General features: G+C 43.7%; 2 protein-coding genes and 1 long non-coding RNA gene across 8 annotated transcripts in view; 2 read left to right on the forward strand and 1 right to left on the reverse strand.

Moving 5' to 3' along the window:
• The window catches only part of KIF15 (kinesin family member 15), a 95,564-nt gene extending 81,345 nt beyond the window's left edge, over window positions 1-14,219 (forward strand). The window contains exons 28-35 of the mRNA XM_033212298.1: window positions 274-375; window positions 983-1,147; window positions 3,344-3,453; window positions 8,649-8,721; window positions 9,189-9,226; window positions 12,728-12,893; window positions 13,152-13,283; window positions 13,633-14,219. Coding sequence (XP_033068189.1) covers window positions 274-375; window positions 983-1,147; window positions 3,344-3,453; window positions 8,649-8,721; window positions 9,189-9,226; window positions 12,728-12,893; window positions 13,152-13,283; window positions 13,633-13,695 — 849 coding nt within the window. The 3' untranslated portion in view covers window positions 13,696-14,219. The remainder of the gene's footprint in view (window positions 1-273; window positions 376-982; window positions 1,148-3,343; window positions 3,454-8,648; window positions 8,722-9,188; window positions 9,227-12,727; window positions 12,894-13,151; window positions 13,284-13,632) is intronic.
• LOC117084010 overlaps window positions 1-20,709 on the reverse strand; it is a 31,509-nt gene extending 10,800 nt beyond the window's left edge. The window contains exons 1-2 of the long non-coding RNA XR_004437286.1: window positions 20,092-20,709; window positions 12,968-13,066 (exon numbers count right to left, since the gene is read on the reverse strand). This is a non-coding gene — a long non-coding RNA (uncharacterized LOC117084010). The remainder of the gene's footprint in view (window positions 1-12,967; window positions 13,067-20,091) is intronic.
• A 2,197-nt stretch (window positions 20,710-22,906) lies between these two features.
• On the forward strand, window positions 22,907-27,216 carry TMEM42 (transmembrane protein 42). Of its 6 annotated transcripts, none has more exons than XM_033212303.1 (4): window positions 22,907-23,623; window positions 23,862-23,864; window positions 25,732-25,878; window positions 26,670-27,216. In XM_033212303.1, exons 1-4 carry the CDS (start codon window positions 23,432-23,434, stop codon window positions 26,727-26,729), a joined length of 402 nt encoding a protein of 133 aa, XP_033068194.1. In that variant the 5' UTR covers window positions 22,907-23,431; the 3' UTR covers window positions 26,730-27,216. The 6 variants fall into 6 exon arrangements, 3 of the variants coding, with proteins under 3 accessions (XP_033068194.1, XP_033068192.1, XP_033068193.1); XM_033212301.1 differs by having other exon boundaries at window positions 22,920-23,623; window positions 26,575-27,216; XR_004437283.1 differs by having other exon boundaries at window positions 23,401-23,522; window positions 23,862-24,031; window positions 26,575-27,216.
• Window positions 27,217-27,574: the final 358 nt, after the last annotated feature.

Consider the following 27,574-nt stretch of genomic DNA (forward strand, 5'->3'; position numbering starts at 1 on the left):
GTTGAAGAACTTCCATACTATTTTTCACAATGGCTGTGCTAATTTACATTCCCAACAGTATACAAAGATTCTCTTTTCTCCACAAACTCACCAACACTTATCTTTCATCTTTTTGATGATAGCTATCCCTATCAGGTGTGAAATGATATCTCATTGTGGTTTTCATTTGCATTTCCCTGATGATTGCTGATGAGTAGTTTGTCTTTTCTATTTGGAACATGCACTCTATATTTCTTTCTAAGTTGTAACCTTGTATCTGTTCAATTTTCCCAGCTAAATCAAAAGAAAGAGGAAGTAGAACAGAAGAAGAATGAATATAACTTCAAAATGAGGCAACTAGAACATGTGATGGATTCTGCTGCTGAGGATCCCCAGGTACTTTTCAGAAAAAGAGTATTTCAGGAGGAAGAAACAGTTTTGTAAATGATAAAAATTTGGAAATTACGAAGGCCATACCTTTGTCTTTTTAAAGAAAAATATTTTCACTAATACCCTCTGTCTGCTTTTTACTTGATGAAACTACCAGTCTTTTATTTCCTTGGAAAAGAATTAGAACAATAAGCTAAGTCGCTGGAATTTTTTTTTTTTTTTTGGCAGATGGAGTCTGGCTCTGTCACCCAGGCTGGAGTGCAGTGGCATGATCTCGGCTCACTGCAACCTCCGTCTCCCAGGTTCAAGCAATTCTCCTGCCTCAGCCTCCCAAGTAGCTGGGACTACAGGCACACGCTGCCACACTTGGCTAATTTTTTTTTCAGTATTTTAGTAGCGACAGGGTTTCACTGTGTTGCCCAGGCTGGTCTTGAACTTCTGAACTTAGTCAGTCCGCCCACCTCGGCCTCCCAAAGTGCTAGGATTACAGATGCGACCCACCATGCCCAGCCATAGCTAGAGTATTTTTTTATGTACTTGACGTTTACATTTAAAAGAAATCGTTACAATATCACTTAATCGGATATTTGGATGAGATGTGATTTTATTTTAGAGCCCTAAAACACCACCTCACTTTCAAACACATTTGGCAAAACTCCTGGAAACACAAGAACAAGAGATAGAAGATGGAAGAGCCTCTAAGACTTCTTTGGAACACCTTGTAACAAAGCTAAATGAAGACAGAGAAGTCAAAAATGCTGAAATCCTCAGAATGAAGGTAACTGGAATTTTTTTTTTTTTTTTTACAGTAAATTTAATTCTTTTTAAAGAGATCAAGTCTCACTATGTTGCCCGGGCTGGGCTCAAGTGATCCATCTGCCTCAGCCACCCAGTATCTGGCACTATAGGTATATGCCACCATGCCCAGCCAGTAAATTTAATTTAATTTTTTTTTTTTTTGAGATGGAGTCTCCCTCTGTCGGCCAGGGTGGAATGCAGTAGCACGATCTTGGCTCACTGCAAGCTCCGCCTCCCAGGTTCACAGCATTCTCCTGCCTCAGCCTCCCGAGTAGCTAGGACTACAGGCGTCTGCCACCACATTCAGCTAATGTTTTGTATTTTTTAGTAGAGTCAGGGTTTCACTGTGTTAGCCAGGATGGTCTCGATCTCCTGACCTCATGATCCGCCCTCCTCGGCCTCCCAAAGTGCTGGGATTACAGGCGTAAGCCACCGCGCCCAGCCAATGTAATTTTTTAAACTAAGCAGCATCCTCATGGTTACTGAGGATACAAGAGGCACAGAACTGAAGGGTAGACAGAGAAAAGTATTCCTTCTACCCCTGATACTAATCCACCTACTTTGCTGTCCCTGGAGGCTCCCAAGGTAGCCCCTTTCTTTTAGAGCTTTTTAGTGCATACATAACCACATCTCTAAGCATTCTCTCCTGCCCCATTTCGTTTTTACACAATGGTGTCATATACAGGTTGCGCCAGCTATGCTGTCATCGGGAATGAAAGTGAGAGCATGTTTCCTTAAACCTCACCTCATGGTGCTATCTGAATTTCGGATCTCTGTCCATTTAATAGCTAAAGCATGCTATTTCAGTGTAGTTTTAAATTTATATATATATATATATTTTTGAGACGGAGTCTCGCTGTGTCACCCAGGCTGGAGTGCAGTGGCTGGATCTCAGCTCACTGCAAGGTCCGCCTCCTGGGTTCACACCATTCTCCTGCCTCAGCCTCCCGTGTAGCTGGGACTACAGGCGCCCGCCACCTTGCCCGGCTAGGTTTTTGTATTTTTTAGTAGAGACGGGGTTTCACCGTGTTAGCCTGGATGGTCTCGATCTCCTGACCTCGTGATCCGCCCGTCTCGGCCTCCCAAAGTGCTGGGATTACAGGCTTGAGCCACCGCGCCTGGCCATATTTTTCTTAAAGAGTAAAACTGAGCATCTTGTTTTTCTGTTTCTGTGAACAATATCCATTACCCATTTTTCTATCATTGGACTTTTTCTTACTGATTCATAGGCATTTTTATGTATTCGAGAGATTTCTTTCAGTCTCTGATAAATTTAAAATACTTTCTTGTTTTCCATTTTTTAAAGTTCCCTCATAGTGTTTTTACCCAGTTACTTCATGGTATGTTGTCCGAATAGTGGGGTGTGCACATGGCTCAGGGGTGGGCACATAGAGGAGTGTCTGAGTAGGTGTGTAGATGCATGGGGGTAGGGAGGATGTGATGCTCCACAGAAGATAGCATTTATTCTGTGAGGTCATTGCTCTGCAGGGAGTTTTTGTTTAGGAACACAAATTGTTCACTTTAACCAAGGGATGTATATAAAGACAGCACTTATCTTGAGTTTTGTTATTCATGGAGAGGATTATTCCTGATCTTTTTATTTAGGGCAGTTCTCAGTATGCTATCTCAGGAATGTGGCTGTTATCCAGATTGGCACGATCTTGAAACTTAAAAGAAATTGGGTCAGGTGAAATGAAATCAGATAATAGGCAAGTAAATCCAAAAGGATATTCCTTGCAGACAAGTATTTATTTCTTCCAGATAGCTATGCTCATGATTTTCAAGTTAGGATGCAATTAAGTATTTTGAGGGATGAGCTGTGACATCAATTTTTTGTTTGTTTTAATTAGAATCTACCTAATAGAATCGAATGGTTGAGAATATTTTTCAATGTAGAGATTTTTGTCATCTTTATTCACAAAGGAATTTTAATATTTAATGAACTCTGTGATATTGATTTTAAAAATCTGTGTTCAAGACACTGTGGATGTAATCATGAATCACCATTCTAGGCCTCCAATAGCTTGTCACAGTCTGCTTTTCATGCAGCCATACCCAGTGCAGTGTCTCTGCATAGAACTTAAGAGGAATACCTGTCTCAGTGGTGGCCTTGGGGAGCTAAATGAAGCCTACTGTAATGTGTTTTTTGAAAATATACGATTTGATATGTTATTAGGAGCAGTTGTGTGAAATGGAAAACCTACGCCTGGAAAGTCAGCAGTTAAGAGAGAAAAACTGGCTCCTGCAAGGTCAGCTGGATGATATTAAAAGACAAAAGGACAACAGGTGAGAAAGAACCACAAGAACTCTATGGACTAAATCTTGGCCTGACTGTGTGGAGTTAAATGAGGTTGGAATTGGTTTCACAGGTTTCCCAAGGTGTACAGTGTTTCCCACTAATCCAGGGGATGCTCTTTTGGTTGATTTTGAGTCAGGTCTGATCTGTTCACCTTTGCATTGCTCTGCAATGCATTTTTGGCATCGTTGCATTTGTTTTAAAGCGACTGAAATGAATTTAAAACGTGAAATACTTAAACCAAACTACTTATATTTTGAAAAAACATTTTTAAGGAATAAATGATATCGACAAGGTTCAAGAAGCCTTGCAGAGAAAGGGAGAATTCTCTACTAGTTGGTTTTGCTTCGTAACTCATGGTCCAGGAAAAGCTCCTGGGCAGGACAAGAAGGATATCCTTAGCATTTTATAGAGGAGCATTCGCTTGGGTTTAGACATCTCTCTGAGTGTGTTTTGACTTCAGGTAAGGCAGTTTTGTAGTTGCATTTGCCGATATATTTGCATAGTGTCGGGGCAGCCATATCCAGACTTATATCTTGTCTTTGACTTAAAAGTCATACGATTTTTGACATATTTTTTACCCTCTTAGTATTTCACTTTCCTTACCAGTAAAATGAGGAAAATGATAATTTTCTCACGAGGAGTTTTAAAGATTAAAAATTACATGTAGGCCAGGCACGGTGGCTCAAGCCTGTAATCCCAGCACTTTGGGAGGCCGAGACGGGCGGATCACGAGGTCAGGAGATCAAGACCATCCTGGCTAACATGGTGAAACCCCGTCTCTACTAAAAAAATACAAAAAACTAGCCGAGCGACGTGGCGGGCGCCTGTAGCCCCAGCTACTCGGGAGGCTGAGGCAGGAGAATGGTGGGAACCCGGGAGGCGGAGCTTGCAGTGAGCTGAGATCCGGCCACTGCACTCCAGCCTGGGCGACAGAGCGAGACTCCGTCTCAAAAAAAAATAAATAAATAAATAAAAATAAAAAATAAAAAATAAAAATTACATGTATAAAGTGCCAGTTACAGTGCTTGGTAGCAGGCGTCAGTCAATGAAAGGCAGGTATTAAGTACACAAGGTAGAATTACGATTCTGCCTATTACAACTTTCTGAGTGAGGGTTTGGAGATGATAGTGGCCTGTAAAATTATGCAAGAAGTTGAATTGAATCAAAGTGGGATCTCCGAGATAGAAGCCCTTACCGAATTCCACTGACTGCTATTGCCAGAACGTCCATGCTATTGCCAGAACGTCTGTGACAGAGAAGCTTGTGCACTCCTGCAGCTCCCTGGCCCTGTCCAGAAACATCCCTGATACACATTGTTCAAAACCTAAATGAGGCAGTAGAGATTTGAGGATGGTAATGGCGGCTATGCTAAAATCTCTTCTTAAATGATTCTCTTCAAATTTTAGTGAGCATCAGAGATCTTATTCAGTAGGGCTGGAGCAAAGCCCAGAATTCTGCATTTTAATAAGCAACTGCCTCCCTTTGTAGGTGATTCTGATGCAGGTAGTCCACAGTCTGCTCACCTAGCTTTCATATGCTCCACATATGTCCAATTATATTAAAGAAAAGCCTTATATTTAGTATACTGTCTTTTATCAAGAGCTACTGTGAGCATAGAACATAGAACATTTCCGGATCATTTGTAAAATGAAAATTAAAAATACCGTATTTCAGAGATACATCATGAGCTTACTACTTTTGCCCATGGATCCCACTAAGGACACATCATTCAAGTCTCTTCCCACTACCAACATGTCTAAGTCAGAGTCTCTTAAATAGCCCAAATAGCTACAGAAGCTCTTCATCAGATGACTGAGATCTGAAACAACCACTAAGCATCTGGGGAGCCATTCTGAGTAGTGAGGAAAGCTCATGGCTTATATGGCAATGAGAGACCCGAACACCAAGCATTTGGTTTGTCACAGATGGCACTGTGGAGGAGGTGGATGCAGCCATAAATCAAGGCCACACAAGGCAGATAAAAGAGTTGTGAAACCAAAGAGGGATGTCAAGAAAAGATTCTCAAAGACCAGGTGCCTGGTTAACTGTAAAAAAGATCTTTGTTGGTGGCATCACAGAAGACACTGAAGAACATCACCTAAGAGATTATTGTGAAGGTACGAGAAAACAGGAGTGGTTGAAATCATGACTGACTGAGGCAATGGCAAAAAGAGGAGCTTTACTTTTTTTACCTTTGAGGACAGCCATGACTCTGGATCAGACTGTCTCTCAGAAATACCGTAAAGTACATAGCCACTACCACGAAGTATGGAAAACCATGCTGAAGAAAGCAATGGTTAGTACTTCAGCCAGCCAGAGAGATCAGAGTGGTTCTGGAAACTTTGGTGGTGGTCATGGAGGTGGTTTTGGTGGGAGTAACAACTTTGGTCATGAAGGAAAAATTTCACTGGTAATGGTAGCTTTGGAGACGGCCGTATTGGTGGATATGCAGGCAGGAGAGATGGCTATAATGGATTTAGTAATGATGGAAGCAGTTTTGAGATGGTGGGAACTACAACAATTTTGGTAATTACAACAACCAATCTTCAATTTTGACCCCATGAAGAGAAGAAACTTTGGAGGCAGAAACTCTGGCCCCTGTGGTGGCTGAGGCTACTATGTTGCCAAACCATCAAACCAAGGTGGCTAAGGCATGTGAAAGTTGCCAGTACCAAAATGGAGTCATTTATGTCAAAACCCTAACAAAGTGGAGTCAGGAGGCCATAAAGAAGTTCTCACTGCACATGCCTATAATATACCTTATCACAAGAAATTCCTGCAGGTCCCACATGCCCCACTTCTACACTCACCCTGCAACAGAGCTTATCACAGGAATTTTTCAGGCCTGCAGTAGTTCAGACAAGCCGCCAGTACCAGGACAGTTACTCAGTAGCAACAGCCAGCTCTACCAATGAACAAACACCAACTCCTGCAGTGAGCTTCTGTGACCTGTGAGCTTTATTTCATGGATTTCTCTTTGTCTTTAAAAGCTTTCCCTTTCCCCAACTCCCCTGGATACACCAATGGCCTGTCATAGCTTGCATACCCTGCAATTGCAATCCCTCTACTATTCCTAGATAAGCCTGTTTGTTCTAAAGAGCCTGTCTTTCTGAGTTTTTTTTTTTTACGTTGACAGGCAGTTCCAGTAGCGGCAATAGCTATGGCAGTGGCAGAAGGTTTTAATTAATGCCGGGAAACAAAGCTTAGCAGGAGAGGAGAGCCATAGAAGTGACAGGGAAACTACAGGTTACAACAGATTTGTGAACTCAGCCAAGCACAGTTGGTAGCAGGGCCTACCTACTACAAAGAAGATATGTTTTAGGCAATACTCAGGTGTATGGGTAAAAAACTCAAGGACCGTATTTGTGACTAATTGTATAACACGTTATTTTAGTTTCTGCTCTGTGGAAAGTGTAAAGCAGTCTTAACAAAGAGTTTTAATGTGGTTTTTTTTTTCCCTTTGCACTCATCCTGTTGATTGCCAGATGTCATAGGTCTGATCATGATGTTCAATAAATGTCTTTTTAAAAAAAATTTTTTTTTTTTTTGAGACGAAGCCTCACTGTCGCCCAGGCTGGAGTGTAGTGGCGCGATCTCGGCTCACTGCAACCTCCGCCTCCCAGGTTCACGCCATTCTCCTGCCTCAGCCTCCCGAGTAGTTGAGACTACAGGCGCCCACCACCATGCCTGGCTAATATTTTGTATGTTTAGTAGAGATGGGGTTTCACTGTGTTAGCCAGGATGGTCTTAATCTCCTGACCTCGTGATCTGCCTGCCTTGGCCTCCCAAAGTGTTGGGATTACAGGCGTGAGCCACTGCGCCTGGCCTAAAAAATGTTTTTCACTAGGTGTGGTGGCTCATGCCTGTAATCCCAGCACTTCGAGAGGCTGAAGCAGGCAGATCATTGGAGGTCGGGAGTTTGAGACCAGCCTGGCCAACATGCACTCCAGCCTGGGACAGAGTAGGACACCGTCTCAAAAAAAAAAAAAAAAAGTTTTTCATTTCATAGCTTCATGTCCCTCATATATAAAAAGAGCTACTCAGAGTGTTCTTTGTGAAAAATTAGAGAAAGGGCAAACTATAGCTCAGGGGCCAAATTCAGCTCTCAACCTGTTTTGTAAATAAAATTTTATTGAGACAGTCACACCTTGTCATTTTAATATTGTTGTGGCTGCTTTTGCACTACAGTAGCCAAGTTGAATAGCTGTGGCAGAGACCGCATGACTCCCAAAGCCTAAAATATTTACTGTCTGGCTCTTGACAGAAGATATTTGCCAATCCTTGGATTAGTGGACAGAAAACACATCTTTCCTTAATGATTTGGGGTGAATTCTTCATTGAGGACTCATTACCATTTGTGTCTAGGCTGCCAGATTTGTTAAGGGAAAGAAACCTCACTGTAGCTTCTGTTTTCTTTCAAGAAATAGTCTTTTACTCACCAGTGAGACAGATATTCCTAGAGAAGCCTACAACATTCAGGAAGGTTCTCCAAGGAGGGAGGGAGGGATGCCTCTCTGGTCCAGGGGCTGCACACAGAAACTTATTATCCTCACCTGGTCAGGCTCACAGAGATAAATGTATTATCTAGAATGTGATTTCCTTACTTTATATATTGGAACATTCCTTTTCCACGAAGACATATCTGGTGCTTGGGACATCTGGCCCTGGTGTCCACATACATGGAAAGGCAGAGTGGTTATCAGACAATGTCAACTGACTATGGAACCTGAGCAAAAGCAGAGTCAAGGGCTCCACCAGCCTGAGGCCAGAGCGATACTCCCTACCCAAAATGTGCCCCCTCCCAGCTGATCACATTCATACCAGCCTCGTGGCCCTTTCTTTCAGCCCCCTTTTGTTCACATTCGGTCTTCAGATGTTACCACTTTCAACTAAGTTTCTACTGTATTTTACTTTCAGCCAATCCTTGATTATATTTCCCACCTCTGCTCATCTTGCTTTTGTACTGGGAGGAATCCTGAGTTCTGGGGAAGTGCCTTATTTCATCCCCATGTGTAAATCACATTTATCAACTGTGTTGACTTGACCCAATCACAATAGAGTTAGCCTTTCTTTGCACACCTTGGCATTGCTGCATATAATAGATTTGAATTTGAAATTGATACTTGAATATACTTAGCAGTGTTTTCCTGTGCCTCCTCCCCACCCGTGTTAATCTATGCAGTGATCAGAATCATCCAGACAATCAACAGCTGAAGAATGAACAAGAAGAAAGTATCAAAGAAGGACTTGCAAAAGTAAGATTTTTTTTTTATATATGATAGTTTCTTCTTATCTGAGCAATGCTTTTATAGTTAGTATCTACGGTTATATATTTTAGAAATCATTTTACTATTGAAATTCCTGTCTTTTCTGTATTCCCACTGTTTAGCATGATATTTACCATCAGTATTTAGACACAGCTGAGAATTAAGAATTTGTCTTCATGCCTAGATAGCAAGCCTGCTGCTCAGCATACACCCATATAATTCTCCATTTAGAAGCAAGTACCAAGGCCTGTTTGAAGCCTTAGAGGGCATAGTGCTTGAAGTCTTGGAAATAGGTACTTCCTTTATGTATGTGTAGCTGGGATTGTGAAAAAGGATATTGGTTTGATTTTATTCACATGAAGGAGAATAGGCTGGTTCCTTTCTATCTTTTTAAAGCAATGTTATTTAAGAACCTAAGTCATCTTTTTATTTTCTTTTTTTATATCTTCTTATAGAGTAAAATAGTTGAAGAAATGCTGAAAATGAAAGCAGAGTAAGTGTACTATTTTGTAATTCAAATTATTGATCATCTTTTCCTTATTCTCCTCTAAAGGAATGATATACCACAAGGTAGGTAACTTCTTTCCTTCTACAGTAATAAGTGAATTTAATAGATGTTTACAAATTTTTTTTTACTACCATTTGCTAAAGGGATTTCTCATGTGAAGCCACTTCAAAAGAAATCTTAAAAAAAATAAATAGCAGGAAAAGCTTAGCTTTCCTTGAGGAATTGATAGGTCTTTTCCTCATGGACAATGAGAACAATATAACTACCAGGTGTCCCTTTTCATTTCTGCTTCTGGATTCCTCTGATTTAAAACCTGAGGCCCTCTGAGACCCAAAGATCAATACTCTGATTTCTTCTGGTCTAGACCTTGGGTCTCTTTATGTTTTCTAAAGCCATGAGTTTAATTTATTCAGTTTTCATATTAATTTATGTAGCCTTATAAATGGCTTCAGTCTTTGATGAACAAGGTGTACTATATTTTCTGTAAAATTCAAACTAAGTAAGCTGGCTGGCATTAACACAAACAAAACATTAGAGAGCTATTGGGCTTTTTCTGGGTAGATACTCCTCAATAGGGATAGAGATCTTCAAACATTTTTGCTTATTATACTGATAGATTTTGAGACATCATATACCCTCTTGCATATTTTTGAAGTTGACTTTATATCTAAAATTTTTCATTATAAGTTTAAATTGTTACAAAGAATAGACATTCTGAGATATACAATATAGTGACATTGGAAAATAAAGCTGTTGGCTGGGCACAGTAGCTCACACCCTTTGGGAGGCTGAGGCAGGTGGATTGCTTGAGCTTAGGAGTTTGAGATCAGCCTGGGCAACATGGTGAAACCCTGTCTCTATTTCTAAAATATTTTTTTAAATAAATTTTTTTAAAAAGAGAAAAGAAAATAAAGCTCTTGCCATTCTTTTAAACGTATTTAACTAATTTGCTGCTTTTTATCTGTTTAAAAAATACATGAACAAATTTCTCAGTCTAAAATTTTATGTTTTTCCTTTGTAATTGAATTTCCTTTCTACACCCTGCAGGATTTTATATTGATTTAATATATTTTCTGGAAAAATTTTTTATTCATAACCCCATCATACTACTTAACAATAAAATATATGTATGTACATACATACACACACACAAATTGAAAGTAATTTGTAAAAATTTATTTTAATCATATGACTTTGTTATATTTCCAATTGAGTTCACAATGCAATTATTAATCAGTGTGCCCTAAATTTACTGGAAATTTTTATAAATAATTATTATACATAGGGAAAATTTTAGTGAAAATGCATCTCTTAATGTATTTTAACCTAATGCTTTTTCTTCAGTCAGCTCATTTTTCTGTTGTACTCAAATGAGACAGGATTCAGCATCAACTCTATTCCTATTTTCTGCTTTTATAGATTTAAATGCTGAGAAATCTTGTTCACATAGTTAAGTAAATGGCAATGGAAGGAGTTTTGATAGAGTACTATCTTCTAATTATTTGAACTTTATGCAAGTAAATATGTCAAAAATTACATGGTGATTTACCATAAAAACTTCTTTTTAATGATCAGCTGACAAAGACCACCCAATTTATGAAAAATGTGTTACCCAATCATTGAGTCATTTGCTTCATAGAATCAGAGTATACATAGGAAAACAGCCTTTTCAGCTGTGTATGAGCCATTCAGAGTCCAGCTCCTAGCTAATTAATGGTAAAGCTAAGTCAGAAACCCAGATTATTTACAAGATTTTTGAGAATCCAGCTAGTTAGTTGAATTACAGCTATTTTAGAACTAGTATCTATTCGAGGTCTTCTAGCAAAAAGAGTAAAAACTATTTAACTTGTTGTATAATTTATTTCATAGTCTAGTAACCAAGAGTCTTCATGATATGCTGTCTCTGGAACATACAGCAAGCCAGACTTCACTGCGGGCAAGTGAAGCACGTTTCAGCAAACGGCATGCACTGTTTTATCAATCCCAGCCTACGACAGCAATTTTAAACGTTATGTTATCCATATATTTGTGAAGATGCTTTAAAAAGTAATGGGGAACCAGGCTGGGCGCAGTGGCTCAAGCCTGTAATCCCAGCACTTTGGGAGGCCGAGATGGGTGGATCACGAGGTCAGGAGATCGAGACCATCCTGGCTAACACAGTGAAACCCCGTCTCTACTAAAAAATGCAAAAACCTAGCTGGGCGAGGTGGCGGGCGCCTGTAGTCCCAGCTACTCGGGAGGCTGAGGCAGGAGAATGGCGTGAACCCGGGAGGCGGAGCTTGCAGTGAGCCGAGATCCGGCCACTGCACTCCAGCCTGGGTGACACAGCGAGACTCCATCTCGGGAAAAAAAAAAAAAAAAAAGTAATGGGGAACCAATACGAAGCCAACAATGAATTGGGAGAGCATCAGTGCCCTTCTCCCCACACTGTCCTTCTGAGAGCCACAGAATGTAGTCCAAAAACAACTTGCCTAGAAATTAGCTGGGCCTTAGTGTATTAAATTTTGTGTATTATATTATCTTAGCAATCAACAACTAGAAATTAGCTGGCTTTGGTGTATTAAATTTTGTGTATTATATCATTTCAGTAATCAACAGCTAGAAATTAGCTGGCCTTGAATGGTGTAATAATACATCATTTCAACAGTCAACATTACATTTCATGAGCATTATAAAATAAAAAACAGGCCTGGCACAGTGGTTCACACCTGTAGTCCCAGCATTTTGGGAGACCAAGGAGAAGAGGATTGCTTGAGGCCTTGAGTTTGAGACCAGCCTGGGCAACATAGCAAGACTCCATCTCTATGGATAATTTTTAAAACATTAGCCAAGCACAGTGGTGCATGCCAGCAGTCCTAGATACTCCAAAGGCTGGAGCAGGAAGATTGCTTGAGCCCAGGAATTGGAGGCTGCAGTGAGCTATGATGGTGCCAGCGTACTCTAGCCTGGGCAGCAGAGTGAGACCCTGTCCCTAAGGCAGGGGATGCGGGGGGGAAGGCATTTGTTTTGGAAAACTTAACAGGATTCAGACCATTTTATAAAGTCAGTGAAATGTATATGAAGTGAATAAATTCTAAACAACACATCGTTGAAGAAATGATTGGTGTCCCACTGTCTGAGGACCAGTTTCTGAAATCAGAAATGATCAAGATAGGGGATACTGAATAAACCATGCAGATTATAATAATACTTAAATCACATTTGCCCCAAGTGGGCTGAACCTAAACAATTTTATTCTAAATTTTTATTGTTTAGAAAATGCTTTGAGGAGTTTTCCAAAATGAATGTCTTGGGTAAAACAAAACCAAAAAAAGCATATCTGATATGTAGCACTTCCTGTCTTCTTTTGCCATCAGCAGAGGAGGGCTAAAGATTAGTAATACTTTCAAATCAAAATTCTGGCCTTGAAGGACACATATCTAACTGGAGCACTGTTTTATGATTATGTTTCTTTCAAATACTATAAAGTGATACCTATTTTTACAGCCTAGAAGAAGTCCAAAGTGCCCTTTACAACAAAGAGATGGAATGCCTTAGAATGACTGACGAAGTTGAACGAACCAGAACTTTGGAGTCTAAAGCATTCCAGGAAAAAGAACAACTGAGATCGAAGCTGGAAGAAATGTATGAAGAAAGGGAGAGAACATTCCAGGTGTGCTAGTGTGTTGGTTTTTTCATGATACTTAGAACACTCAAATGAATAGAACTAATTAGCGTAAAACTCACTTCTGTGATTGGGTGTGCTTAGTTCAGAGTTGCTTTATTGTATGAAGAGTTGTGAGGCCATGAAAGCTGGGATTCTGGACTCTCTGACTTCCTGTGCTCCTGGAAGGCAAGAAATAATGTAGCTGTAAAAGAAAAATTAAGACCTACTTCTAATTTTTCCCTCCTTGGATTTGATTACCTGCAGGAGACGGAAATGTTAAGGAAGCAGGTGGAGTGTCTTGCTGAGGAAAATGGAAAGTTGGTAGGTCACCAAAACCTGCATCAGAAGATTCAGTACGTAGTACGACTAAAGAAGGAAAATGTCAGGCTTGCTGAGGTAAACCTAAAAATTATTCTGAATAAATTATGTCTGGTTTAAAAATGATTATTTTATTAAAACCAAATTAAAACTTAATTATTGAATCAGTTAACTTCTTACTTCAGGGAGCTTCCTGAATTCAAAAAAAAAAAAAGTGTTCATCGTTGCTATTCTGAGCCTAATTCAATCAGTTACATTTTCATAGACAGCAGATTCTTGTTAAATGTTTAGTTTGCACATGGAAAATTCCAGTCTTAATTTGAAATATACACTTAATGAATGCCAAAAAAAAAAAACAAAAAAACACACTTCCTGTAATAATTAGAGCCTTCTTTTTTTTCCTTTTTGTTTTTTTAAAATTACTTAGGAGACAGAAAAGTTGCGTGCTGAAAATGTATTTTTAAAAGAAAAGAAAAGAAGTGAATCATGAGGATTCCGGTCAACTACCGAGGCATCACCTTGTTTGAAGATATTTCTTCTCTTTTACAAGTAAGACCTACTCTTGGCCACTTAGGAGAGCTGTATTAACGGACCTTAATTATTAAGTGTGTATAAGGTGGTGGTGGCTGAACCTCAAGTTTCTGATGAACATTCTGCATCCATATACACCCTGCATCAGTGAGCAGTCTGCTAATAAGTGGCCCACTTCGAGGCGTTGAATCAACTGTAAGAGAAAACCTTTTGTCTTTGTAAAAATAAAAGCCTGTAGCTAAGGTTTACACTGGACGTTAGCCAGATCATTTTCTTCTTAGATTATGCCATAATCTCCTTTGATTCTTATGGAAGTTCTAACAATATATGGCGGTTCCAACACCTGCAGTGAGTTTAATGACTGACTTAGTAGCAGGTACAAGAAGCAAACTTGTTAATATAGATTATTTTTGTATTCTTACTTTAGGTATTTTCTTGAGCATTTTCCATGACTGTAAATAAAGCCATTTTTTAAGATAATAATTAAAGTGACTTACATTGTTCATTCTGTTGTTCATTGAACACATACTTCATGAACACCTACAATATGCCAGGCACTAATCATCAGTAAACAAAGCAAATAAAATCTTGCCCTCAAGAAACTTCTATGTATCGGGCCTTCTTTCTTTTTTATTGAGACAAGTATTCCATTTTATGGATATGCTACACTATCCATTCACCAGTTGATGGATACTTGAATTGTTTCCAGTTTAGGACTATTATAAATAATGGAGCTATAAATGTTCATGTATAAGTCATGGTGTGGACATATGTTTCATATCTCTTGAGCACATGCCTAGGAGTAGAATTACTGGGTTAACTGAAAAGCATGTCTTTACTTTTTAAGACATTGCCTGTTTTACAAATTTACCATTTAGGTATACCATTTTACATTTCTACCAACAGTGTATTCCAGTTTCTCCACATTTTCACCAACACTTGTTATCGTCAGGTTTTTTACTGCAGCCATCCTAGTGGTGTGTAGTTATATCACTTGCATTTTCCTAATTATTAATGCTATTGAACATTTTTCCATATTACAGAATATTACTTGGCAGTAAAAAAGGAACATGCTACAACATGATGAATCTCAAAAAAATGCTAAGAAACCAAACCCAAAAGACCACATATTGTATTTTTTTATTTATACGGCAGGTCCAGAAAAGGCAAAATTATAGAAAGTAAATCATTGGCTGCTTGGAGCTAGGATGGGAGTGGGAATGACTGGGCACAGGGAACTTTTTGAGGTGGTGGAAATGTTTTAAAATTGCTTTGTGATGATGGCTGCACAACTCTGTATTTACTAAAAAATGAACTGTACAGCTGGGTGTGGTGACTCACACCTGTAATCCCAGCACTTTGGGAGATCAAGGCAGGTGGATCACTTGAGGCCAGGAGTTCAAGACCAGCCTGGCCAACATGGCAAAACCCCATCTCTACTAAAAATACAAAAATTAGCTGTGTGTGATGGTGTGTGCCTGTAATCCCAGCTACTCGTGAGGCTGAGGCACAAGAATCACTTGAACCCGGGAGGCAGAGGTTTCATTGAATCAAGATTGCACCGCTACACTCCAGCCTGGGCAACAGAGTGAGACTCCGTCTCAAACAAAAAACAAACAAAAAAGGAACTATACATTCCAAATGAGTGCATTTTAATAAAACTGTAGGAAAAAATTGTAATGCATAGTTGAACTCTCAAGGAATAATAAATAGTAAATCAGTATGGGCCAAAAATGAAAAAGGAACTTTAATGTAGTATTAAATATAAGGTAGCGAGCAGACACTGCAACTGCCTTGGAGGTAAAAGAAGGTGGAATATTGAAGCTGATAATGAAGAGGTTTGGCTCTGATCACCTGTATTAGCTCTAGGGCTGCTATAACAAATGACTACAAACTGGGTGGCTTAAAACAATAGAAATCTCTTTTCTGACAGTTCTGGAGGCCAGTAGTCCAAAATTAAGGTGTGAGTAGGGCCACATTCTCTCAGAGCCATAGGGAAGAATCTGTTCCATGCCTTTCTCTTAGCTTCTGATGTTGTCAGGAATCTTTGGTGTTCTTCCTTGTGCCTCTGTCTCTTCTGAGAAAGACACTAGTCATATTGGATTAGGGCCTACCCTAAGGATCTCATCTTAATTTGATTATATCTGCAGTGACCCTATTTCCAAATAAAGTCACATCACAGGTACCAGGGGTTAAGACTTCAACATATCTTTTTCAGGGGCACAATTCAACCCAGAACATCACTCATTGCAAGGAAAGTGTCACACGCGTCAGTGTGAAGAGACCACCAAACAGGCTTTGTGTGAGCAACAAGGCTGTTTATTTCACCTGGGTGCAGGCCGGTTGAGATTGAAAAGAGAGTCAGCAAAGGGTGGTGGGATTATCATTTGTTCTTATAGGTTTTGGTATAGGTGATGGAGTTAGGAGAAATGTTTTGCTGGCAGTGGGTGGATCTCACAAAGTACATTCTCAAGGGTGGGGAGAACTACAAAGAACCTTCTTAAAGGTGGGGGAGATTACAAAGTACATGGATCAGTTAGGGTGGGGCAGAAACAAATCACAATGGTGGACTGTCATCAGTTAAGGCTATTTTCACTTCTGTGGATCTTCAGTTGCTTCAGGCCATCTGGATGTACATGTGCAGGTCACCGGGGATATGATGGCTTAGCTTGGGCTCAGAGGCCTGACATTCCTGTCTTCTTGTATTAATAAGAAAAGCAAAACAAAATAGTGGTGAAGTATTGGAGTGGTGAAAAATTTTGGGGGTGGTATGGAGAGATGATGGGCGATGTTTCTCAGGGCTGCTTCAAGAGGGATTAGGGGTGGCGTGGGAACCTACAGGGGAGAGATTCAACTGAAGAGAGATTTTGGGTTAAGGGGTGATATTGTGGGGTTGTTAGAAGGAGCATTTGTTGTATAGAACTATTGGTGATGGCCTGGATGCAGTTTTGTATGAATTGAGAAACTAAACGAAAGACACAAGGTCTGAATAAGAGAAGAAGAAAAACAGATATTAAAGGACTAAAAATCGGGAGGACCCAGGACATCCAATTAGAGAGTGTCCAAGGGGGTTCAGTGTAATTGCTTGTTTGGTTGGTGAGTTTTTGGGCTCTATTTTTGGCAGAGTCCTTTTTTTTTTAAGTTGGAGGCTGAGCTTGGTGAGGTGTGTTTTTAAAAGACCATTAGTCCATTCTACCTTTCCTGAAGATTGAGGACAGTAAGGGATATGAAGGTTTCACTGAATACCAAGAGCCTGAGAAACTGCTTGGGTGATTTGACTAATTAAGGGTGGTCCATTATCAGACTGTATAGAGGTAGGAAGGCCAAGCCGAGGAATTATGTCTGACAAAAGGGAAGAAATGACTGCAGTGGCCTTCTCAGACCCTGTGGGAAAGGCCTCTAGCCATCCAGTGAAAGTGTCTACCCAGACCAAGAGGTATTTTAGTTTCCTGACTCAAGGCATGTGAGTAAAGTCAATTTGCCAGTCCTGGTGGGGGCAAATCCCCGAGCTTGATGTGTAGGGAAGGGAGGGGGCCTAAACAATCCCTGCGGAGTAGCAGAATGGCAGATGGAACACTGAGAAGTGATTTCCTTAAGGATAGATTTCCATGATGGAAAGGAAATGAGGCCGGGCGCGGTGGCTCAAGCCTGTAATCCCAGCACTTTGGGAGGCCGAGATGGGCGGATCACGAGGTCAGAAGATCGAGGCCATCCTGGCCAACACGGTGAAACTCCGTCTCTACTAAAAAATACAAAAAAAAAACTAGCAGGCACCTGTAGTCCCAGCTACTCGGGAGACTGAGGCAGGAGAATGGCGTGAACCCGGGAGGCGGAGCTTGCAGTGAGCCGAGATCCGGCCACTGCACTCCAGCCTGGGCGACAGCACGAGACTCCGTCTAAAAAAAAAAAAGAAATGAGAGGTGCTAAGAGATGGGCTAGCGGCTTGTAACCTACATGGAAGAGGTTATGAAATGACAATAGAATAGAATGGGCCTGTGAGGCTTGAAGGAGATATTTTTCTTGGTCCAAGAACCATTTGTCTGGTGTGGGAAGAGATTGATAGGTGGAAGTTTCAGTGGGAGAGTAGGTGGGAGTGACTGATGAGAAGGAGAAAAACTAGCCGTGAGGGACAGAAGTTGGAATGCTAGCTGCTTGTTTAGCATAAGCGTTGCCCTGAGTGATGGGATCTGATGCCTTTTGGTGAGCCTTGCAGTGTATGACTCCAGCTTCCTTTGGAAGTAAAGCGGCCTTGAGAAGAGTTTTCATTAAGGAGGCATTAATGATGGAGGACCCTTGCATAGTGAGGAAACCTCTTTCTGCCCATATGACAGCATGGTGGTGCAGGATATGGAAGGCATATTTAGAGTCAGTATAAATACTGACACGTAGTCCTTTTGCAAGAGTGAGAGCTCAAGTTAAGGCCATGAGTTTGGCTTGCTGAGAGGTAGTGGAGGGGGCAGAGCGGTAGCCTCAATGATAGATGTGGAAGATACTATAGCATAGCCTGCCTTTGCTGGTGAGTGGCGATTAGGCCTGATGGAACTGCCATCAATAAACCAAGTGTGATCAGGATGAAGAACAGGAAAGAAGGAAATATGGGGAAATGGAGTGAATGCCAGGTGGATCAGAGATATATAGTCGTCGGGGTCAGGTGTGGTATCCAGAATAATGTGGGAGGCTGAACTGAAGTCCAGGCCAGAAAAAATGGTAATTGTGGGAGACTCAACAAAGAGTGAGTATAGCTGAAGGAGACAGGGAGCAGAAAGTATATGCATCAGGTGGGAGGAAGAGAACAGATTTTGGAAGTTATGAGAACTGTAGAGAGTGAGTTGAGCATAGTTTGTGATTTTTAGGGCCTCTAAAAGTATTAGGGCAGTGGCAGCCACTGCACAGAGACATCATGGCCAGCCTAGAACAGTAAGGTCAAGTTATTTGGACAAAAAGGCTACAGGGCGTGGTCCTGGTCCTCGTGTAAGAATTCCAACTGCACAGCCCTGCACTTCAGCTGTGTGTAATGAAAAGGGTTGGGATGAATCAGGGAGAGCTAGTGTGGGAGCAGTCTCTAAAGCTGTCTTCAAGGAACGGAAAGAGGAATGGGGAAAGGATTTAGGATCTATGGGATCAGCTAGGTTTCCTTTTGTGAGTTTATATAATGGTTTTGTTAGGATGGCAAAACCAGGTATCCAAAGATGAAAGTATCCAACCATGTCCAGGAAGGAGAGGTGTTGCTGTTTTGTAGAAGGGGTTGGGGTTTGAGAGATCAATCGGACATGATCGGCAGGGACAGCATGTATGTTTTTATGAAGAATTATGCTGAGGTAGGTAACGGATGGAGAAGAAATTTGAGCTTTGGAGGGAGATACCTGATATCCCTTGGAGAATAAATGTTGAAGGAGCAGGAGGGTGTCTTGTTGAGAAGGAGGGGCTACAAAGTAGAAGGTCATCAATATATTGAATAAGGTGAGAAAGAGAGGGGTGGAAAGAAAGTAAATCATGAGAAAGAGCTTGACTGAAGTAATGAGGGCTGTCCCTGAAGCCTTGTGGCAGTACAGCCCAGATGAGCTGCTGGGACTGATGGGTGTCAGGGTCAGTCCAGGTAAAAGCAAAGAGAGGCTGGGACGAGGGGTGTAGAGGAATAGTGAAAAAAGCATCTTTAAGATCAAGAACAGAATAGTGGGTTGTGGAGGAAGGTACTGAGGACAAAAGAGTGTACGGGTTGGGCACCACAGGGCGGATAGGCAAAACAATTTGGTTGATAAGGTGCAGATCCTGAACTAACCTGTAAGACTTGTCCTCTTTTTGAACAGGTAAAATGGGAGAATTGTAAGGAGAGATTATAGGTTTTAGAAGCCCATGCTGTGTAGCAGGCAAGTGATAACAAGCTTTAATCCCCTTAAAGCCTGTTGTGGGATGGGATACTGGCGTTGAGCAGGGTAAGGATGATTATATTTTAATGGGATAGTAATGGGCATGTGATTGGTTGCCAGAGAGGGAGTGGAGGTGTCCCATACTTGTGGGTTAAGGTGGGGGGATATGAGAGGAAGACGCAAAGGAGGCTTTGGGTTGGGAAGAAGGGTGGCAATGAGATGTGGCTGTAGTCCAGGAATAATCAGGGAAGCAGATAATTTGGTTAAAATGTTTCAGCCTAATAAGGGAACTGGGCAGGTGAGGATAACTAAAAAGGAGTGCATTAAAGAATGTTGTCAAAGTTGGCACCAGAGTTGGGGAGTTTTAAGAGGTTGAGGCCTGGCCATCAATACCCACAACAGTTATGGAGGCAAGGGAAACAGCCCTTGAAAAGAAGGTAATGTGGAGTTGGTAGCCTCTGTATTGATTAAGAAGGGGATGCACTTACCCTCCGCTGTAAGAGTTACCCGAAGCTCGGTGTCCGTGACGGTCCAGGGGTCCTCCAAGGCGATCGGGCAGCATCAGTCTTCAGCTGCTAAGCTGAGAAGATCTCAGGAGTCAGTCAGAGAGCCTTGGGCCAGAGTTCCAGGGGCTCTGGGACTGTCCAACTGCCAGGCAAGTTGGACAGTCCGATTTCCAGTGGGGTCCCACACAGTTGGGACATGGCTTAGGAGGAATCCCGGGCTGTGGGCATTTCTTGGCCCAGTGGCCAGATTTCCGGCACTTGAAGCAAGCTCCTGGGAGAGGCGATCCTGAAGGAATGCCTGGCCACTGCAGTTCAGATGTTTTGAAGTTCTTGTGTGCTGGAGATGTGGCTGGGGTTTCTCTCACAGTGCAGGCAAGTAATTGCAACTCAGAAATACATTGCTACTTGGCTGCCTCTATTATTGTACACCTTGAAGGCGAGGTTAATTAGGTCCTGTTGTGGGGTCTGAGGGCCAGAATCTAATTTTTGAAGCTGGGGGCTGGAGTGCGGTGGCGCACGCCCGTAATCCCAGCACTTTGGGAGGCCAAGGTAGGTGGATCACTTGAACTCAGGGATTCAAGACCAGCCGGGGCAACATGTCAAAATCCTGTCTATACAAAAAAATACAAAAATTAGCCAGGCATGATGCACCCATGGTCCCTGCTACTCAGGAGGCTGAAGTGGGAGAATTGCTTGAGCCCAGCAGGTTGAGGCTGCAGTGAGCTATGATCCACCACTGTACTCCAGCCTGGCAGGGCAAGACCCTGTCTCAAAAAAAAAAAAAAGTATCTGGGTTTGATGGTACGTGCCTGTAGTCTAAGTTACTCAGGAGGCTGAGCGGAGAGGATGAGCCATGATTATACCATTGCACCCTAGCCTCAGTGACAAGAGACTCTGTCTCCCTCTAAAAACAAACAAACAAAATTCAGTCTAGCTCTAGACCTAATCAGAATCTTCATCTTAGCAAGATCCCTAGGTGATGTGTGTACACAGGAGTTTCTAAGAGGCAGAAATCACTTCTCAGCAGTATCTGAGGATGGCATCACTTCAGCCCATCATCACCAAGGCTGGGGACCTGGAGATTAACGATATAGTCCCTGCCCTCAAGGAGCTTGCAGGCTAGCAGAGAGACAGACAACCAGAGGAACAACCACAGGACTGGTATGAAGGTAGAGGAGTAGCAGAGACGGCTTTACAGAGGAGGTGGCTCTGAGATGCTTAACCTTTAGTGCTAGTAGAGGCATCATTTGTTCTAAGAAAATTCGCTTTACATTCTTTAATGCATGCAGAGTTGATCAATGCAACACCTCTTGATTTCCTCATAAGAGCTTTCAGAGGGTATCATCTTTGAGCAGCTCTTTACTCAATGGAGTGGTGTAGTGAGACCTCTGAGCCTCAATTTCCTCATCTGCAAAATGGGACAGTATGTACTGTATCAGCATTACGGCATTACTGAAATTACCCGTGCTTTTTTTTTTTTTTTTTTTTTTTTGAGACAGAGTCTTAACTCTGTCACCCAGGCTGGAAGGCAGTGGTGCAATTTCGACTCACTGCAACCTCTGCCTCCCGGGTTCAAGCAATTATCTGCCTCAGCTTCCCGAGTAGCTGGGATTACAGGTGCCCGCCACTGTGCCCGGCTTTTTTTTTTTTTTTTTGTACTTTTAGTAGAGATGGAGTTTCACCATCTTGACCAGGCTGGTCTTGAACTCCTGAGCTCATAATCACCCACCTCAGCCTCCCAAAGTGCTGGGATTACAGGCGTGAGCCACCACGCTTGGCCTTATCTGTGCTTTTATTTGAGCCACAAAACCACACCCAGTGTGGAAGGACTTCCATAAAAAGTGGCTAAGGCCGGGTGCGGTGACTCAAGCCTGTAATCCCAGCACTTTGGGAGGCCGAGACGGGTGGATCACGAGGTCAGGAGATCGAGACCATCCTGGCCAACACGGTGAAACCCCATCTCTACTAAAAAAAAAAATACAAAAAACTAGCTGGGCGAGGTGGCAGGCGCCTGTAGTCCCAGCTACTCGGGAGGCTGAGGCAGGAGAATGGCGTGAACCTGGGAGGCGGAGCTTGCAGTGAGCTGAGATCTGGCCACTGCACTCCAGCCTGGGCCACAGAGCCAGACTCCGTCTCAAAAAAAAAAAAAAAGTGGCTAAACAGAAGATACAAAAAGAATGCTGCTGATCAGTATGTTCAACTGTGAAATCATTTTTTTTAAAAAATGCATATACATTCTATAATTTTTTAAAACATTTTAACTATATGTAACTAAATAGACATATAGAAAAATGCTCTATTAACACTGATTTTCCTGGAGAGTGGCAATAGCACTTTATACATTTCAACAACACTTTATTTTCAAGGAAATGTAGTTTTTAAATGGGAACATTTTATTTTTACTTTTGAGATGGAGTTCACTCTTGTTGCCCAGGCTGGAGTGCAATGGCACCATCTGGGCTCACCACAACCAACGCCTCCTGGGTTCAAGCGCTTCTCCTGCCTCAGCCTCCCGAGTAGTTGGGATTACAGGCATGCGCCACCACGCCTGGCTAATTTTGTATTTTTAGTAGAGATGGGGTTTCTCCATGTTGGTCAGGCTGGTCTCGAACTCCCAACCTCACGTGATCCGCCCCCCGTAGGCCTCCGAAAGCGCTAGGATTACAGGCGAGAGCCACCACGCCCGGCCGTAAACATTTTAAACATATGTAAGTGCAATAGGAGATTAGAAGTCATGTTGATTCTGCGTGGCTTGATTATGGATTACTATCTTCCTCTCATCGCGGATCCGCATTTTTTGGTTTTCTGTGATGCGCTTGTCCCCATCTGGGCTCTGGCGTCTTTCTGGGTCTAAAGGTACCCAGCGCCCTCTGCCGAAGATCTCGGTAGGGCGTCCTCAGGCTGGAGGGTGGAGCGGAGGAGGCCTGGTCGACGTGTATGGACTCGGTGGGCCGAGGCGGGCCCGTTCGGCATCTTTAATAAGTTTCACCGGGACCCGGTGGCCGGGATGGAGATGGCTAAGCCGCGAGATGTTTACCTTCTACCACGGCTTCCACAGTACCCGGCTGGGCCTTAGGCCTCGGGTCCCGACGTCCTCCCGGGAGCACAAAGGTACTACAGATTAGGTCTGAGACCGCCATAGCTCTGACGCTCTGCCACGCCCCCCTAGCCCGCCCCCTCCGAGGCGCCGGGGAGCGATTCCCAAAGTGCCTGCGGGAGCGCCGCGTCACTGGAGCGCCGCGTCACCTGAGGCTGCTGTCCAATCGTGGCGCGCGCTCGGCCCTGCAGGCGGCGGGCGCCAGGCACAGTGGCAGCGGGCAACATGGCCGAGAAGCCCCGGCCTTCGGGCGGCGCCGTGTCTGCGACCGCCTACCCCGACACCCCTGCGGAATTCCCTCCGCACCTCCTGGCGGGTGCAATGCGGCGCCGCTTTTGGGGCGTATTCAACTGCCTGTGCGCCGGCGCGTTCGGGGCCCTGGCCGCCGCCTCCGCCAAGCTGGCCTTCGGCAGCGAGGTCGAGCCCGGGGCGCTGCTGCTGCTGCTGCGGGCGGGCGGGCTGGGCGGCGCTGGGCGGAGGAGGGGCGCTGCGGGGCCCGCGGGGCTCCTGGGGTGGGGCGGGGGTGGGCACAGGGCGCCGCCGCACCCTCGCCGGTCTGTCCGGCTGGGGCCCCCGGCCGCGCACCGCGCTCCGGTCAGCTAGGGTGGGAGAGTGTATTTCGCCTCTAATCACGCCAAACCCTCGTCCAGTGTAGGCGGTAAGAGACGTCGGGGACTGAGGCCTCCTCCCTTACCAGGGACCTAAAACCTTTTCTCCGGTTGGGCTAGTTCGCTCTCAGGGAAGACCTACACCTCCTACATCCACCCTCTACCTCTCATTTTAAGTCCCTTGTGCCTGAACATTTCTCTCCACGTGACTCTTAAGGTGAGAAGCCTGTTGCCCATCCCTTTACTCCGTAATTAATGGGTGTTGTGACCAGATGACCTGTCTGCCCCATTACCAGGAAAATTGGGAGTTTGGGATACTGTAGGCATAAGCAGATAACTGACAGAGACGTTCTGGATGTTTTCCTGACGCTGAGAACTCCCAAACTTGCCTCCTGGCGTCTGCTAAGGTGTAGCTCTGCCTCTCCCGTCCCATGTCGTAGACCAGCCTCTGCTTGCTAGAGGGGTTTGGTTGCATCTGCAGCCCAGAGTTAGCCTCTGACCTGGACAGTGGTCACTGATTGTTTAGGGTTAAGCCTATTTAGGGCTAATCCAGTAGGAGCTGCCATGCTTGAGGTTAGTATCCCATTGGGTGTAGGGTAAGTGGTCGAAAGTAAAATGAATAACTTTGTATGGGCCGTGAAGTTTGTTGTCATGAACCAGACCTTCATAACCCTTTATGTAAGCAGGTTGCCACTGGCCCATATGCTGCTTTGTGTAAGACAGGGTTGTCCAACTCGCGACCCAACACAAATTTGTAAACTGAAAACATGAATTTTTTTGCGATTTTATTTTGACTGTTTTTAGCTCATCAGCTATCATTAGTGCTAGTGTATTATATGTGTGACCCAAGACAATTCTTCCAGTGTGGCCCAGGGAAGCCAAAAGACTGGACACTCTGTTGTAAGTTATAAGAAAGCACCTTTTTCTCAAGACACTATGTGTTCAGCTGCTAAGAAACCACTACAAGTAATAACTATGATACTTAGATTCCGCACCCCCCCCCCCCCCCCCCCGCACCCTACCCTCCCCGTCTTGTCTCCAGGCCGGTTTCTAACTCACCACCAAGCAAGGGGGGCTGCATATCCTTTGTGTAGGAGGCTTCTAAAGATCCTCTCTTTTCTTGAGACTTTCTCCTTTAAAAAAGAAAGGAAATATCTACAAGCTCTCCAAGGAATGTCTGGGATCACTAAATAGTCTGAGGTGTTTCCCCCAGGCAGGGCTGTGTCCTAGTTAAGAGCATGGAGGTACACTGCCTGGTTGTGAAGCCTGGTGGCTCTCATCACTGTAGCACTTTAAGAAAGTTACTTAATGCCCCTGGGTCTTTATCTGTAAAATGAGGTGAAGGAATAAATGAGAATGCTTAAACTTAAGAGTTAGCACAGGACCTAACACAGAGTAAAAGCTCAAGAATGCCCAGAGGGGTCAGCCTTGCTGGGCTGTAACTTGTATAGGATTTGGGAGTGGGAATACAGAGCAGACATCGCTAATTCGTGCTTTCCCTGATCTCAAGAAGTAAGAACTCCATCCCTGACTTAACTCATACTACCTACGGAGTAAGAACTACTTGGCCCTCTGGGACTGATCTTCAGGCACTGGTCATTGTAAGACCAATAAGGGGCTGGCGTTCAGTAGAAAATACTGACTTTGGATTAGCATTTTGCTTCTTCCCAAGATCGTATGGCCAGCAAGGTGGCCAAATGAGTGTCTTCTCTGAATTTGCTTTACTTGTAAGATGGGTCTGCTGCCCACTGAGGGTTAAATGAAGCCCTGTGCAGAAAAGCTCTGAGGCCCTCTGAGCTGTAGTGGGAGCTCAGTAGGACCCTGTGTGCCAGCAGCCACAGCGCTGGGTGTGCTGTGAGGGGATCTGCAGGTTGCTGCACAGGGTGGATGTGGCTGCAGTGACACTTTCTCCTGCAGGTGAGCATGGGTTTATGCGTCTTAGGCATTATTGTGATGGCGAGCACCAATTCTCTGATGTGGACCTTCTTTAGCCGGGGCCTCAGTTTCTCCATGTCTTCAGCCATTGCATCTGTCACAGTGACTTTTTCAAATATCCTCAGCTCGGTGAGTAGCCTGAGGGTGTGGTGCTCTTATCCTAAATCTGGGTTCTGGGTGAGTTGTCTTTGGGTAACCCCTCCTTTCCCAGACAGGAGAAAGGACAGGAACTGAAGCAGAGGTTGGGCTATGGCTTGACCCCTGGATGAGTGCTCTATTCATGAAGCAAATGTAATTCTAATCATGGAGGAATTCTCAAGTTAGATATGAGTGAAGCCTGACAGTAAAAAGCCTACTTGCTTGCTGTGCCTCCAGGGTGGAGCCCTCATTCTGAAGTCACTGTGCATCCTAGCTGTTTCCTAGGGTTCTGTGCACTCAAGGCTCCATGAGATTTAGAGCATTGCGAGTCCCAGAGACTTTTCTTCCCTATGTAATCTGAGGTTGACAAGATGGAGCTGAGCCTAGTCAATCTTGAATTGAGAGAGAAAAAAATACCAGGTACCAGCTGTGTCTACCTGCTGTCCTCTACTGGGTCTGTCTTGTGTACCTTGCTGAGGTCCAGTGCAGTGAGGGAGGTAGCCTCTCCATTCCTGCAGGTGAGATTGAATAGGGTGACTTGATAAAAGTGACAGCTAGGTTTCAAGCCCAAGGCTTCTGGCTCCAGACCTTTCCTCCTGGCACCCTTAGAAGGAAGTCAGTCCCAGGAGAGTGAGGTTGTGCCCACCCGCTGAAGTTGAGTCCCTCACAGTTGTCTTTGTCCTGCAGGCCTTTCTGGGCTATGTGCTGTATGGAGAGTGCCAGGAGGTCTTGTGGTGGGGAGGAGTGTTCCTCATTCTCTGCGGACTCACCCTGATCCACAGGAAACTTCCGCCCACCTGGAAGCCCCTTCCACACAAGCAGCAGTAGCACCACTTGGCTGAACGGACCAGCTGGAAAGATCACGATGGTGGCCCAGCCTTGGGATGGCTTGTGGGATTATGTCCTAGGGCGTCCCAGTTGTGCAGCCTTCTGACCATCAGCCAAGGGAAGCAGGCCTCTGACGGAGCAGGCTTGAGGGTGGACAACTCTGGCTCCTTAAGGAGAGGTGCAGCCGCAGCAGTGTTCTACTGGAAGCGTTTTGATCATCTGTACAGTGCTTTGGATTCTTGCTCCCAGGCCCACCCCAGCGAGCCTTCACAGGTGCTGGAGATCCTGGGGTTGGTCTGCTATGTGTATGGTACTTGAAACCACGCTGTAATTATCCTGTTGCCAAACAAAAGCCAGTCATGTAACTCTAGAAGCAGGGACTGGTGGGGCCTTCTGACAATTCCATGCTGATGTATCAGGCCATCTGTGTCATGCTTATGTATTATGGCAAGAAGAGGAAAACTGGGTGAATAAATACTTTTTTTTTGTAAGTTAAAACTAGCAGGTACGGTATCTTAATTCTTTCTTTCCCTTTGGAGTAAGAGGGAGCCAGAGTGAGCTGAAATCCCGGTGTAGAGGAGACAGGAGAGTGAGGCAGGTACAGAAGCCTTGTGGCCTCGGTTGCTCTGACACCTGCTAGAGCTTGATCTTGTGGTTACTTCCTGAGGTCACACAGCCTAAGGCTCTTTGAACTGCACATTCTGCTCATTCTCCTGGTGCTCTCAAGGAGAAAAGTTTGACCTCCCTTTGGAGACCTTGTTTTACTTACTAGGGAAAGAAAGTGGTTCAGAGGTTCCTCCCTTCCCTGCCACTCTGTTCTTCCAGCGTTTACCTTTAGGGCTCTTCTGTCGTTTTCTTT

The sequence above is a fragment of the Trachypithecus francoisi genome, unplaced genomic scaffold, assembly GCF_009764315.1.
Source record: "Trachypithecus francoisi isolate TF-2019V2 unplaced genomic scaffold, Tfra_2.0 Lachesis_group0, whole genome shotgun sequence".
NCBI lineage: Eukaryota > Metazoa > Chordata > Mammalia > Primates > Cercopithecidae > Trachypithecus > Trachypithecus francoisi.